Below are 15,004 nucleotides of genomic sequence, written 5' to 3' on the forward strand. Positions count from 1 at the left end.
GCACTCCAGCCTGGGTGACACAGTGAGACTCTGTTTGAAAAAATATAAAAAATTAGTAAGGCTGGGCACAGTGGCTCACACCTATAATCCCAACACTTTGGGAGGCTGAGGTGGGTAATCACCTGAGATATGGAGTTGTAGACCAGCCTGGCCAACATGGCAAAACCCCATCTCTACTAAAAATACAAAAATTAGCTGGGTGTAGTGGTGCATGTCTGTAGTCCTAGCTACTCAGGAGGCTGAGACAGGAGAATCACTTGCACCCAGGAGGCCAAAGTTGCAGTGAGCCAAGATCACGCCATTGTGAAGCATGTGCATGCATGTTTTAGAGATAGAGACTGGTGAAACAGAATTATCACCCAGCCTGGGTGACAACGCGAGACTCTGTCTCAAAAAAAAAAAAAGGAAGTGCATGGTTAAATATCATAGATTTTATCCTTCCTTCTCTCTGCCTTCTCTAAATCTAGGAACTAGCGGAATTACTGGAGGAAGAAAAACTAAGTTGCGTGCCTGTGCTCATCTTTGCTAATAAGCAGGATTTGCTCACAGCAGCCCCTGCCTCTGAAATTGCAGAAGGACTGAACCTGCATACCATCCGCGACCGAGTCTGGCAGATCCAGTCTTGCTCAGCTCTCACAGGAGAGGGCGTTCAGGTGAGATTACAGGAAGACTTGGCCACCTGGCAACATGACAGCTAACTGAGGTGGTCTATCTCATTTGTTAGGCTGATCTTGATGGGTAGATGAGCCATTTCAAGATATGAAATGGAGAAGGGCATGGAGAAGTTTGGTTCTTTTCTGCTTAGCAACCAATCAGATATGATGAGGTGCTCCAAAAGAGCCACAGGTAAGCTGCCGCACATGTGCAGCAAGCTTCCCCACTGGGTAGGATGTGAGAACAGAAGACTGAAGATTGTTCTAAGTCTAGGATTCTTTGATGATAGATTGGATTGGGGTTTTGCGTTATGTCTAATATTACAAATGCTAAATGCCCATACTTCCAAGGTGATGGCCACCAAAAACTGTACATGTACTAGTTATCCTAGAAATGTTTTTTGTTTCTTCTGTTGGTTAGCTCCGCTGCCCCTAGGGTTAGTGTCTGTTTCCTGCTGCTTCAAGTTGGTTTCCCACTGGGAGGCTTCTGCTAACAGAAAGCCTCATGCTTTGTACTTAGGAACTGCGTACCAGCTCTCATTGCCCAGGCTGGAGTACAGTAGTGCAATCTCAAGTCACTGCAACCTCCGCCTCCTGGGTTCAAGTGGTTCTCCTGCCTCAGCCTTCCAAGTAGGTGGGATTACAGGCATGTGCCACCATGCCCAGCTAATTTTTTGTATTTTTAATAGAGATGAGGTTTTGCCATGTTGGCCAGGCTGGTCTTGAACTCCTGACCTCAAGGGATCTGCCTACCTCAGCCTCCCAAAGTGCGGGGATTATAGGCATGAACCACCCTGCCTGACCCTTGCTGCGTTTTTAAAAATCAAGGCCGGGCGCAGTGGCTCACGCCTGTAATCCCAGCTACTCAGGAGGCTGAGGCAGGAGAATCGCTTGAACCTGGGAGGCAGAGGTTGCAGTGTCGCACCACTGCACTCCAGCCTCGGTGACAGAGCGAGACTCTGCCTCAAAAAAAAAAAAATGATAATAATATAAAATAAATCAAATTTTGTCTTAACATATTTTACTCCAATTGCATGAGCCTGTCTAAAAGATTTAGAACACAAATTTAGAAAGCTGAGAACATCTTGGGATTGGGGGCTCTCATGAAGGTGGGGCTGAAGAAAAGCAGTAGAGCTTGTGTGCATGCTCATAAGAAAGTGCGAGTACAGCTCTGGAATCTCTCTTTTGCTTGACCAGAGTGTTGAAAGGAAGAAAAAGAAAGTCGGAATTAACAGTAAGCCTTTTATATCTTCTGCTTACGGATGTGAAATGGAGGACTAGAGTGATCAAGAATCAGTATTTAGAGTCGTGGCATTTAAAGTCAAGGACACTGCTTTAGAGAAGCCTGGAGGTAGAGAGGGAGCTGCTGTCACTTTCTTCCCAACCCCCAGCCCTCCCCCAACTCCCGGTTGGAGATTAAAGCATAGAGCTGTATGCTCCTACCGCAGACACTCAGTGCCCTTCACAGGATCTTTAGGCCACAAAAGAGGCAGCAAGCTACTAGGCAGCTAGAGGGTGGGGCTGGGGACAAGAAGGGGAGTGCTGCAGAATAAACCAGTTTGAGTGAGTAGAGTGAGATTACTGTATATGATTTGATTTTGATAAAGTTTTTCCCAGATCGGGGCCTTTGGCAACCAAGTTCACAGGAAGTGATACCAAGAGAGATCTAACAAAAAACTATGTGGAAAAAAATAACAATGATTTTTGCATGGAGGAGAAATAGTTTGAAGGTGACTTAATTAGTTTAGTAGATAGTACCATGGTGTATAGAATTGGGTAGTTAAGACTGGGATTTCAAGGTTAATGAGATTAGATTATGGTTAATAGAATGATATAAATTTAGAGAATTTAACCATTATTTGAAATGGGTTATTTAATAAAAATGTTAATTAAGAAGGGAATCTGCTGTCTATTGTCCTTTCCTGGTAACCTTTGGGGACTAGAGAAAGGTCGTGGAGTTTTGCTATGGAAATGCTTTTCGCTGTAAGCCACTGGCTGACTGTGTACCAACCTCCCTAAGGTGGTGCCTCTGACCCAAGCTCTTGTCCATGCACCAGCTTCCTGGTTTTTACCTTAAAAAGAGTCACTTAAGTGGAATTCCTTTCCAGCATTGCTTAGTTGAAGTACAGGCCTTCAGTGATTTTTATTTATTAGGGCTTAAAATATTCCTAAAATGAAAGACTTCACTAGAAAAGTGTCAACAAGATCTGATGGCTTCAGGTTTGCTTTCAAACATGAAAACTGTGCAATAATTACTGAAATGCCCTAAGTTCATATTTTTTCCTCCCACCCCAGTCTGCCCCCCAAAAGCTGGCCCAAAAAATGGTTAGGCTCTAAATAGGAAAGTCAGGTGACATGTGATTCTAACGACCCTGAAAGAAAATGTACAACAGTTTTTTTAAAAAAAAAAAAAAGGACCTGGAATTTCAGTTTCAGGTGTTTAAAGACAGCATCTCTATTTACATTGTACCTGTTTAATCAAAACGTATTCAAGAAACCCGTCTTGTGCTGCTGAATAACAGGCACCCTCACAGGGGTGAGTTAGGGAACAGCCACGCCCCCCTGTGGATGAAGTAGGGCAGGTACTTCACTTCTCATTAGTTGAGTAGCTTAAACACATGATTTGAGACTATGGATGTTAATGATTCCTGGGATGGATTTCAGGGTCCCGTTCCACCTGGCACATATGAAGCCATTACAGGGGTGGGAAACACCACGTGTTGTTCACCAGCCCCTGCTTCGGATGTGGAAATTGACTTTTGAGAGAGGATGGAACCAGGGTTTCTTGCCTGATCGGTGCTGACTGGGAGGCCAGCCCACTGTGTAGTTAAAGCAGGTTTTCGTGGGAGACCATCAGGAGTGGAGAGTCGGTAAAGGGCAGGAGAAGCGGAAGGAGATCATCAGTCTCGGAAACTCTGTCCTGCCTAGAGGCCCACTGTCCAGGGGACTGTCCAGGGGAGTGATGAGGAGAGAACCAGTTATGTCAAGTAGATGAAAGCAGAAAGAGGAGAAACTGAAAAATGTCTGGGAGGGAGAACCGAAACCCCCCTCAGCCAGACTCCATTATCAACATGGAGGAAGTGTCGCTCTGCGCCCTCGAGGTCAGGCCTGGGTTGCCAGGGCCCCTCCTGAGATGAAACATCCTGCATTGGGACTCTCAGTCTTTTGTTTTTCTCCCACCTTTGGGTGTCTAGAAAGTAGTGAACAAAGGATCTGGCTTAGAATCAGAGAAAGGTATCAAGAAATCCATCCTTCCTTTACCCGCAGACCTGAATTTGAACCCCAAACCTCAGCTTTTCCTGCTGTTACAGTTTCAGGCATTTGAAGACATTTTCTCTCTAAAATACTGTGAGTGTGTATGTGCCCATGTGTGTGGTGTGTGTGATTAAAATGATACTGGCTTTGAATTTCCTCTTGAAGAGATCCACAGTTTTAACCTGAGCTCAGCTGTGGTCACCACAGAGACTCGCCGCCTCCCATGGCCTTGAGCCAGCAGAACGTTCCCAGGGTGTTGCTCTCCAGGCCACCCCTCATGCTCCGCTTTTCTTGTGACATCTGCCCCACATTCCTCATCTCCTCCTGGCGACAGGAGCCATGAGCAGGTCACATAGGCCTTCAGCTGCCTCGCATCCACAGAAGGGACATGAGCAGCCCGAGCACTGAGCTGTCAGCCGTGCCTGAGTCGGCTTCCAGAGGAACACTAAATGCTTACTTGCCCATTTCTTGGTTTTGCTTCTTTTTCCTTGACTTGGGGGTCTTTTCCCAAATATGTCAACAGAATTTCAATTTTTTTTTTTTTGAGATGGAATTTTGCTCTTGTTGCTCAGGCAATGGTGTGACCTCGGCTCACTGCAACCTCTGCCTCCTGGGTTCAAGCGATTCTCTGCCTCAGCCTACCGAGTAGCTGGGATTACAGGCACCTGCCACCACATCTGGCTAATTTTGTGTACTTTTTTTTTTACTGGAGATGGAGTTTCACCATTGTTGGCCAGGCTAGTCTTGAACCCCTGACCTCAGGTGATCCATCCGTCTGAGCCTCCCAAAGTGCTGGCATTACAGGCGTGAGCCACTGCACCCAGCTGAATATGTGTGTGTGTGTGTGTATATATATATATATATATATATTNTTTTTTTGAGATAGAGTTTTGCCCTTGTTGCCCAGGCAGGAGTGCAATGGCATGATCTCGGCTCCCTGTAACCTCTGCCTCCCAAGTTCAAGCCATTCTCCTGCCTCAGCCTCCTGAGTAGCTGGGATTACAGGCATGCACCACCACGCCCGGCTAATTTTGTATTTTTAGTAGAGATGGGGTTTCTCCGTGTTGCTCAGGCTGGTCTCAAACTCCCAACCTCAGGTGATCTGCCTTTCTTGGCCTCCCAAAGTGCTGGGATTACAGGCGTGAGCCACCACACCCAGCCCAATATTTTTAAAAACGACATTTATCACTTCTGTCTAGGCCTGGCATCAGTTCTTATTGACTCCAGGTGTCCATGGAACTGCTTATCTGTGAGTCAGACCTCAGGTTTATTTTTAAATTTTCAAACCTTTCTGGAGACTATGAAAGCTGTCTGGGGACATGCGATTTTGCTACCTCTTTGGTGGTGCAATGCCCTTTGTCACCAGAAAAAAATACTAATAGCAAGCGATATTTGATGTACACAGCATCCAGCTGCTCCTTGACCCTGAGGGCCTGATGGCACAACGGGGTAGGCTGCATTGCTCAGCAAGGGTCCGAGCACCTCGTCATCTTAAAGCAGTTACTGCTGTGACCATGTAGCCAGCATAGCTCTAAAAGCCAGGCCCACCCAACCATGGCTGCCACTGCTTCTTTCCAACTACCGAGCAGTGATGGATGCAATGTACAGAGATCAAATTTAAAAGGGCAGCGCAGTCAGGGACCACTCCTCCCTTGGAAAGAAGCAGTGCACCATAACTCCTGGGATGCAGAAATCTAGGAGGAGTGTTTCCACCCTATGCTTAGGGGTGGCCTGCTGTTTCTCCCAGTGGTTGTAGAAGGAATAATATTGTGACATCGGGAACTTTATTGCCTCTCTAGGAGGCCAAACGAAGCTCAGTATTTGAAATTCCATGTCTCTCTTTAGCCTTTATTATTGAATTGAAACTAATCAATTCAAATTCAGTTTCAGCAAGATTGGTGAGGGGAGGGTCCAGGGAGGAAGGCAGGGAGGACTGTTCCTCCCTACCGTAAGATTGTCATCCCCATAGTGAAGATCAAATGTGCAGAAAATTGGTCAAACCAGTTTTTAACAATAAAGGTTCAACCATTAAACAAACCGATGAGTTCATTTCCTTCTTTAGAAGCAGAGCAGTAACCTACTTCAAGTAAATGATCACCTTTTCTCAGTTGTCTGTTTAAAAAAAAAGCCTTCCTTGCCAGATGAAAGCAAGAGTGGTGTGGAACATTTATTTAAACATAAGAAGCAGACGGTTCCTCCTCTTGCAAGTATGTTGTCTCTAAATGTAGCATTTCCACTGAAGATGGTGGTCTGGGTGGATGGTTAGTATGTGAGGATTGTGCAGCCAGGTAGATAGCCAGGCCTCCGCGTACACAGATACCCACAGCCCAGGAATCTTGAGAACGGATTGGCCCATAACAGCCTCTGGCACTATCAGAGCTGCAGCAAAGCATGCAGGTGGTTTGGTTGGGGCTACTCCAGCTTCATGAAATCATGAGGAGGATAAAACTAGAATTGCTCCCTTTCCTATCTTCAGGGTGCTTCTCAGCTCCTCTCTAACCTTGGGGCAGAGCCCTTTACCCGGCAGGTGCCCACATCCATGGAGAATTGGTAAGCAGCTCTGGAGTGCCATACTGGGCACCACAGCTTACCTTTGCCCTGCTCTGCCCTGTGCCTTCGTCTCCTCAGCTGTGATAGAGAAATAACACTCTACTTCACAAGCTTCTACAAGGATTGACTTAAAAGATGTGAATTGGCCAGGCACAGAGGCTCATGCCTATAATCCCAGCACTTTGGGAGGCCAAAGCGGGCAGATCACAAGATCAAGAGATCGAGACCATCCTGGCCAACATGGTGAAACCCCATCTCAACCAAAATACAAAAAATTAGCTGAAGCGTGGTGGTGCGTGCCTGTAGTCCCAGCTACTCAGGAGGCTGAGGCAGGAGAATCACTTGAACCTGAGAGGCGGAGGTTGCAGTGAGCCATGATTGTGCCACTGCACTCCAGCCTGGGCTACAGAGCAAGACTCTTCTCAAAAAAAAAAAAAAAAAAAGCAAATTGGCCAGGTGGTGGCTAACACCTGTAACCTCAGCACTTTGGGAGGCTGAGGTGGGCAGATCACAAGGTCAGGAGATGGAGACCATCCTGGCCAACATTTTGAAACCCCATCTCTACTAAAATACCACAAATTAGCCAGGCGTGGTGGTGCACCCCTATAGTCCCAGCTTCTGGGGATGCTGAGGATTGTTTGAACCCACGAGGCGGAGGTTGCAGTGAGCCGATTTTGAGGTACTGCACTCCAGCCAGGGAGACAGCGCGAGACTACATCTCAAAAATTTGAAAAAATGATGTGTATTAAGTGGGCTGTGGGCTGGACATCATGCTAGGTTCTGAGAATACAGCCTCCAGCAAGTCTGACAGGAAGCTCCCCTGGGGGAACCACCATTGCCTTTCGTTTCCAGGGGGCAGCTTGAAGCTCGCAGAGGTACCACTGTTGGCCACAGCCTCCCCTCCCCTCCCACCTCCATCCCAGTTCTCTTCTGGCTAGCACAAGAAAGGTGCCACTTCCCAAGTCCCAGCCACCTCAGATCAGAGGGGCCTCCTGGGCCCAGGGCAGCCACAGGACTTGGTCCCCTGTTTACGCTCCCTGTGCTTCCCACACTCAGGGTTGCAGCAGCAGCTGCAGGGGCCCAGGCCGGGAGTCAGCTGGCAGGGACTGGCCTCCACGCGCCCTCTGTTGGCAGGACAGTGGCTGGCAGGGCTTCGCCACGGCTGGCTCTCATAGGCATCTGGAGACACCGGACACTGCCCCTCAGCAGGGCGCTGCCGTTTGAACCCTCCTTTGCCTCCATAACAGAGACCCAGCATAAAACCGCCCCATGACCTCCACCTTCTGCTATGGGCTCCTGCAGCTGAGTAAATATTTTTCCTATCTTTTTGCCTGCATTCATGTTCAGTTACATACAATAATCTCTCCTTAATCAGCCATAAAGCAAGAAAAAAGGCAAAGCGCTGTTCACATAGTGTGGGCACACTGTCCTTGATTTCTCTGCGAAGACGGTTGATTGCGATCCTCCGTGGAGGAGAGGATGTTGAGGTGCGCAGCTTTGAGAGTGTGCACGGGCTCCTGAAGGTGGGAAGTGCTATGTAAGTGCTGAGCTATTCAGCTTCCCAGGCAAGAGGAGATGCTTATCTTATTCATCCCTCTTTTATTTGTAAAATCTTTTTGTCTCTTGGCAGGTGATCTTTTTTTTTTTCCTGAAAACCAATTAGCTACTAAAATTAAACATGCTTCTCTTTAAATTAATCCTTTTCATAAAACGGTCTTAAAATTGGCCTTGGCTTCTCAGTGTAAGTAGCTGACCCAGTTGTAATTAGAGATGCGTTTAGAGTCCCCCTTTCTCCCATCTCAGCCGGCGTTCCTCTGCCCTTCCCCCTGCTGCTGCCAGGTGCTGTCCACCTTCGGGCTCTCGGCCTGGCTGGCCTCATCTTGGCAAAGGTCAGAGGTCGGCTCTGGGACAGCCGTCAGATTATCTGGTTCTGCTGCCCAAGTGCACTGACGGCAACTGGTGGAGCTGTAATCACTGTAAATTCAGGTGACGGTCAGATGAGCCGGGAGAGAGGATGCCTGCTGGTTGTTTTGCAGTGATGTATTGTTTATGGGATTAATGTTCCGAATGGCCAAGGGTGTCAGCTGATATTTATTACTGTAAGCTGTCTCAGCTGTTCAGGTTCAGCAGCTAGATCCATGGCCACAGGAAATGTGGGACTCAGTGGCGTGTCCAGTATGGCTGATGTGTGCAAATGTAGCTGGGACCTGTGAGTCTGTGTCACAGATGCAGGGAAAAGGATTCATGGCAGCAGCCACCTTGGATTTTGTTCTGGGCTTCCGAGGGAACCCCACACACTCTTGAAGGTTGGGGAGACTCTAGGGAAGGGGAGAGTGTCCAGGTCTGGCTCCAAAGGGGGTTGGAAAGGAGGTCACCTCTGATAGGCCTGGCATCAGTAGGAATCGTGCCACCTGCCAGGTGGCTGTAGGCATTGTGTGGTTTTTACCTTGGTCCCTCTCCAGCCTTCTAAGAGAGGGTGTTTTCAAGGTCACTGTGCCTTTAAGGGAACCTTCTCCCCAGTCCCTCTGTATGCTGGTGCTTAAAGCTGTAAGAAGCGGGCCAGACCCTTTTAAACCTACCATTGGTGCTGCAGGGTGAGAAGTAAATGCACATCGCCCTGGTGTGTGACTCGTAACACACACTGTGGTGGGTTTGTTTTTCCAAAAAGAAATTTAATTTAACCCAAGTGTACACTGTCACACTGTAAACACACTGGGGCACCAGAAGGGTGGCTTACTGAATGTAATGGCCCAGCAAAGGTCAGCTTTTAGAAAAAGCCAAAAATGGCTGGAATCTGTCCTGATAGCTCCTCAGTCAGGCCTTGGATGCAGGCAGATGTGTTTATTTTTTCAGAGGGAGTTCCTGAGGACCCATCTCAAGTTCAGGCGCTGGGCATTCCCCCTCCCATCTCCCTCTTGTGCTCTAGGAGGCCTCCCTCCTCCTCCTCCTCCCCCTCCTGGGAGGTCACTGTCCCTGGTCACCCAGGTGGGCCCCTGAGACAAGCAAACTCCCTTGAGCTGGTGGTCTGGGAGGGAGGGTCAGGGACCCCCACTGCCTGCACCTCCAAGCTGGAGTGTGTGGTGCTTTTCTTACAACTAACACTGCCTTTCTCTGCCCATTTCCCTCAAAGGATGGCATGAACTGGGTCTGCAAAAATGTCAATGCAAAGAAGAAATAAAATCTAGACGAATGGAGACGCAGGAGCCGCGGGAGCCGAATTCGGTCCTGAAAAACACTAATTTGCTGCTTTCTGACCAAATGTTTTTCCATCTGTGTACAGCTACAGCTGTTTGAAGAGAGGGAACAGCACAGTTTAGAAAGAATCCCCATTCCAGCAGTAGATTTAACTGATCTCTGAGGTTCAGTATCATTTTTCAAATAAAGGAATTATATTATTTCCTCTGCATAATTGAAATAGTATTAAATGTCTCAAAGCACATGATTAGAAAATGAGATCTTTTAAATGAGCAAGAGATTGCATTGCAGTTTAGACAATTCCAGTGGGCTTTTTTTTTTTCTCTCAAAAAAAAAAAAAAAAAAAAAAAAAAAAATTTTTTTTTTTAAAAAAAAAAAAAAAAAAAAAAGAAAGAAAAAGAAGCAGCAGCAGCTTTGCTGAGTTCATTTATTTACTGACCCATCCCTTACATTCCCTCCATGGTTTAACCACAGACAGCGTTTGCTGGTGCTGGTTAGTGATTTTTACCATCACCAACCCAGCCAGGCTTCAGTCTGTCTGGCAGGAAGCTGCTGAGTGGGGGTGTTGGGGAGAAGGCAGATAATTAAATCATCTCGTCATCTTGCAGGTCGGAGACTACGTATGTAATCCTCACTCTTTGGACAGGAAAAAAAAAACCCCTTTCTTGCAAATAAGTCACTACAGAAACATACCCCATCCCTACCCGCCCCTGCCCCCACCCCAGCCAGCCACACAGAGAAGCAAATTCTTATGACTTTTGACTGTAATGACATCTGGAATGTAAGGAGAGGTGGGAGGTTTAATTCCAGAAAAATTACAAGGTCCTTAAAAAGCTCTCATATCGAGGGCTCAGGCTAGCGTAAACAGGCTTTCTCCAGCTCAGTGGAGCAGTGAGCAGCCGACTCTGAGATTAGCTGGCTTCTCCACGGCCATCCTATAGAAGGGATTTCTAAAGCTCAAAGAATTCTCTGTTTAAACGATCACAATAGGCCGCTGCTATCAGATTTTAGAAATAAATGCAGCTTTACCATGAACCTGCCCCACTGAGAAAAGCCAGGCAGATCGATTTTTAGAGCGATCGATTCCTACAGTGCTGGCAACTTGGTGGTGTGGGATGCTCCTGGGTGGAGAGGGTTTTCTGCTGGGGAGGACACGGGTGTGTGTGACGGCAGGAGTTGTGTCCAGGGAAGCCAGAGTCCCCCCAGCTGCTGGGCTCCTCTGCCTCTCTGCAGCAGAATGTCTGTCCTCTGTTGACTGATTGGAGAGGAATGGCAGAAGATTTCTCCTGCCCCTCATTGCAAAAAGAGCTTGTTTCCCTGAGCCTTCAGAAATCCTCAGCTTCAAACACAGGAAAACAGGCCAGAACATCACCCGGCTCCTGAATTAAACTCTGTTCTGGTGCCTGAGCTCAGGGGTTTTCAGAGAATGAATAAGAGACTGTACAGGGACTGGTGGGTCCCTGGGGGCCAGCTGCCTTCTCATCCTGGGAGGTGGCGCTTCCCAAGCCCACCAGGGCTTGTGAGCAGACTGAAGGGGCCACCGCAGCCCCTGGCCCTCAGTTCCCAGCTCTTTCTGGCTAAGAGCATACAGCAGAGACTGAGGCATAGCTAGTTTCAAAGGCGGTCTGGCGTGAAAGTCATTAACAAAGCCAGCCGTGAAAAGGTGTCCCGGAGTTGCTGTGGACAGACCTGTAAGGACTTGCAAAACAAAAGAAAGTGAGGTTTTTCTAAACCGCAGAGCTAGCTGCTCTCTGCAGCCTCCTCCACTGGCTTCTCTGGCTCACCCAACTCCTGCTCCTACTTTGAACAGAGGCAACACAGAATTATAAGGAATCAGAAATCCCCCTTCTACCTGGCTGCAAATGTGGCTCTAGCACTTGAAAATTGTTTTTCCTTCTGAATAGTTCATCAGGGACAAGTTAACTGAGGGGCAAAATGCCTGCTTGGAGGTCCACAATTTTGGAACACTGCAGAATGGAACTTTGACTCTGGCAGGGGATGGTCTGTAAAATATGTTTGTTCTTTTGCCACCAACTTAGGGAGTGTTTTAAAGAGCCCTCCCAAGGCCTCCGCTAGCAGGCAGAAGCCACTCCTCTGATAACGGCCTCTGTAAATGTTCCGATTTGCTCTTCAGCTGCAGAGACTCAGAGACATTGCAGATGTCACACGCTTTCATCTTCCCTTTGAGCCCTTTTGAACCCTCCCGGGGCTCTGGGGTAGATGAGAGAAGCCTGAAAAAGGCAGAGTTTGAAAGCTCCCATTTAAAAACAAAATGCTTTTAAAGTCCCCTTGCCTCTCCCCTGCCCACTCCTGCCCCCTGACCAGAAGACAGAATTTGAAGCCGGAAAGGGGAGACCCCTTTTCCCCTCCTCCCACCTCCAGTGAGTCTGAGTCAGACTTTTGCCCTGTGAACGATTGCATCTGAATGTGCGGGGCAGAGGGCTGGGGGCCAGAGGGCAGGCGAGGCCTGGGAGGGGCCGTGGTGTGTGCTCCAGCCAGTTGTGGGAAAAACTCGAGCCCTCCTCTCCTCCCGACCTAGCCCGTGTGGCTGCTTTTGGCTAGATTCCCTGCACCCTGTGCAATACACCCTTTCCCCTTCACTCTCCCTTGGTTACCATGGAAACAAGGGTGTCATTGATGTGGGCTGAGCTGGGGAACATGTCGGTGCACAGCTGAAAGTCAGCGATCATGCCGGCGGTTAGAAATGTGCCAGGGTTAAAGGAGTCCGCAGCTCCCACGGCTGCTGGGAGGACCCCGTCCTGCCCCCTTCCTCCCTCCCTCCGTCTCCACGCCTCTCTCCTGGCTTTTGACAAATTTCTTTATTCCCCTCTGGACTAAAGTAGTGGCTATTTTTGTGCCACTCTGCGCCCCACCCTCACTGTTGGCCGCTCCTTATCCGGCCTGGCCTGGAGGGTGACACCATGTCACCCTCACCAGGACTCGTCTCTCCATTCCCGTCAGAGTTTGCTTTGATTTCCCTTTCCTTTCCTTCTCGGGGACCAGTTCTTACTTCCTTTTATTTTTAGCTCTGCACTCCATGTGGTTTCAGGGTTCAGTCTGATCCATCAAAAGGTTCTTTTTTTATAATCCCTTTTGAAAATGATAATCAAAGGAAGAGACGTGGTGTTTGGTCATGTGGAAAACTCAATGTATAATTTAGACGTCTGTCAAAAATCCAACAAATAAAATTTAGCTGGAATGAAGGCAGCCTGGAATGTGTTGTGTTCTTTGCCGAAGCTCAGAGAGCCTGCAATGTGTTTGTCCTTTCAGGGGTTAGCTTTCTTCAAGAGGTTTTTTTCCAGAAGGATATAGATATATAATATAGGATGCCAACAACAGCAATAACAGTGGCCCTTCATTAAGCCTCTCCTACGTGCCGCACAGTCTAAATACAGAATTTGAAACCGGGAAGGGGAGACCCCTTTTCCCCTCCTCCCGCCATGGGGAGCGTTAGTCCCCTTTGCAGCGGAGGAAATTGAGACATTTGCCCCAGTTAAGGAATTTGCCTGAAATCACAGAGCCTTTAAGTGCAGGTGGGGCCTGGAACCTGCTTCTGAATGTTTAGCAAGCTGCCGCCTCTGGAGGAAAAAACAGTCAATGGCGTGGCCGGTCACACCTGTAATCCCAGCACTTTGGGAGGCCAAGGCAGGTAGATCACCTGAGGTCAAGAGTCTGAGAACAGCCTGGCCAACATGGTGAAACCCCATCTCTAGTAAAAATACAAAATTAGCCGGGCGTGGTGGCGCGGGCGCCTATAATCCCAGCTACTTGGGAGGCTGAGGCAACAGAATTGCTTGAACCTGGTAGGCGGAGATTGTAGTGAGCTAAGATGGCCCCATTGCACTCCAGCCTGGGAAACGAGTGAAACTCTGTCGCGCACACACACAAAAAAATCAATGGCCCGTCACCCAGCAGCCTCAGCCCCCTGCCTTCTCCCCTCATCCTCTGAGGAGCATTGCTCCCCTGGGTTCCCTGCCCCAGGTGTTGGGTGTCCTCTGCTCACACAGCACAACCATAGGCTGGGTTTCATCCTTGGCCAGGTCCGGCCCAGCAGACAGGAAAAGGGGAGAAGAAATAATTAGCAAAGTTAGGGCCTGCAGGGAGACTTGTAATTACTTAAGTACCTAAGACTGGATCTTCCATTTAAGGAGGGTTCTGAGAGGGAAAAGACCTGCCCAGTTACACAGAAGGTGGCAGGGTTGGCAGCAGTCCCAGGCTGTGCCTTCTGGGGCAGAAGAGTTCATTGTCCCTTCAGCAGACTAGAGACATAGCACAGCCAGTCCCAAAGGGCCTAACCATTTGTTCGTGTGTGCGTGTGCCTGTGTGTGTGTGTGTGTGTGTGTGTGTTGTGTTTCTGAGACAGGATTTCGCTCCGTCACCCAGGCTGGTGTACAGTAGCACAGTCACAACTCACTGCAGCCTCATCCCTCCCGGGCTCAAGCCATCCTCCCAACTCAGCCTCCCAAGTAGCTGGGACTACCGTTATGTGCCACCATGCCTGGCTAATTTGTTAATTTTTTGTAGAGATGGGGGTCTTACTGTGCTGCCCAGGCTGATCTCTAACTCCTGGACTCAGGGGATCTGCCCACCTCTGCCTCCCAAAGTGCTAGGATTACAGGTGTGAGCCACTGCGTCCAGCCTTTAAAGAGCAAGCTGTGGGCAGAACTAGCTGGTAGCTAGAAGCAGGAGAAAGAAGGCCTAGGGTTGCCAGATACATTATAGAACATTCAGTTAATCTTGAATTTCAGATAAACAAAGAATAGTTTTTAATTCAAGTATATCCCATATAATATCTGGGACATCAGTATAACACTCAGAAAACATGCATTGTTTATCTTAAATTCAAATTTAACTGACCATCCTGGCTTTTTGTTTTTGTTTTGATAAATCTGGCAACCCTTCCCAATGCTCCCTGCTCAAGAAAGGAACAGTGCAGTACAATGAAAAAGTGTGGCCAGCCTGGGCACAGTGGCTCACGCCTATAATCCCAGCACTTTGGGAGGCTGATGTGGGAGGATCACCTGAGGTTGGGAGTTCGAGACCGGCATGACCAACATGGAGAAACCTCGTCTCTACTAAAAATACAAAATTAGCCAGGCATGGTGGTGCATGCCTGTAACCCCAGCTACTAGGGAGGCTGAGGCAGGAGAATCACTTGAACCCGGGAGGCAGAGGTTGAGGTGAGCCAAGATATTTGCACTCCAGCCTGGGCAACAAGAGTGAAACTTCGTCTCAAAAAAAAAAAAAAAAAGAAAGGCTGGGCGCGGTGGCTCAAGCCTGTAATCCCAGCACTTTGGGAGGCCGAGGCGGGTGGATCACTAGGTCAAGAGATCGAGACCATCCTGGTCAAC

General features: G+C 48.4%; 1 protein-coding gene across 1 annotated transcript in view; it reads left to right on the plus strand.

Annotated features, from left to right (window-relative positions):
• Positions 1 to 9,867, plus strand: part of ARL3 (ADP ribosylation factor like GTPase 3) — a 38,972-nt gene extending 29,105 nt beyond the window's left edge. Inside the window, exons 5-6 of the mRNA XM_037739559.1 lie at positions 468 to 653; positions 9,589 to 9,867. Coding sequence (XP_037595487.1) covers positions 468 to 653; positions 9,589 to 9,636 — 234 coding nt within the window. The 3' untranslated portion in view covers positions 9,637 to 9,867. The remainder of the gene's footprint in view (positions 1 to 467; positions 654 to 9,588) is intronic.
• Positions 9,868 to 15,004: the final 5,137 nt, after the last annotated feature.

Source organism: Cebus imitator, unplaced genomic scaffold (assembly GCF_001604975.1).
Source record: "Cebus imitator isolate Cc_AM_T3 unplaced genomic scaffold, Cebus_imitator-1.0 Scaffold71, whole genome shotgun sequence".
NCBI classification, from domain to species: domain Eukaryota; kingdom Metazoa; phylum Chordata; class Mammalia; order Primates; family Cebidae; genus Cebus; species Cebus imitator.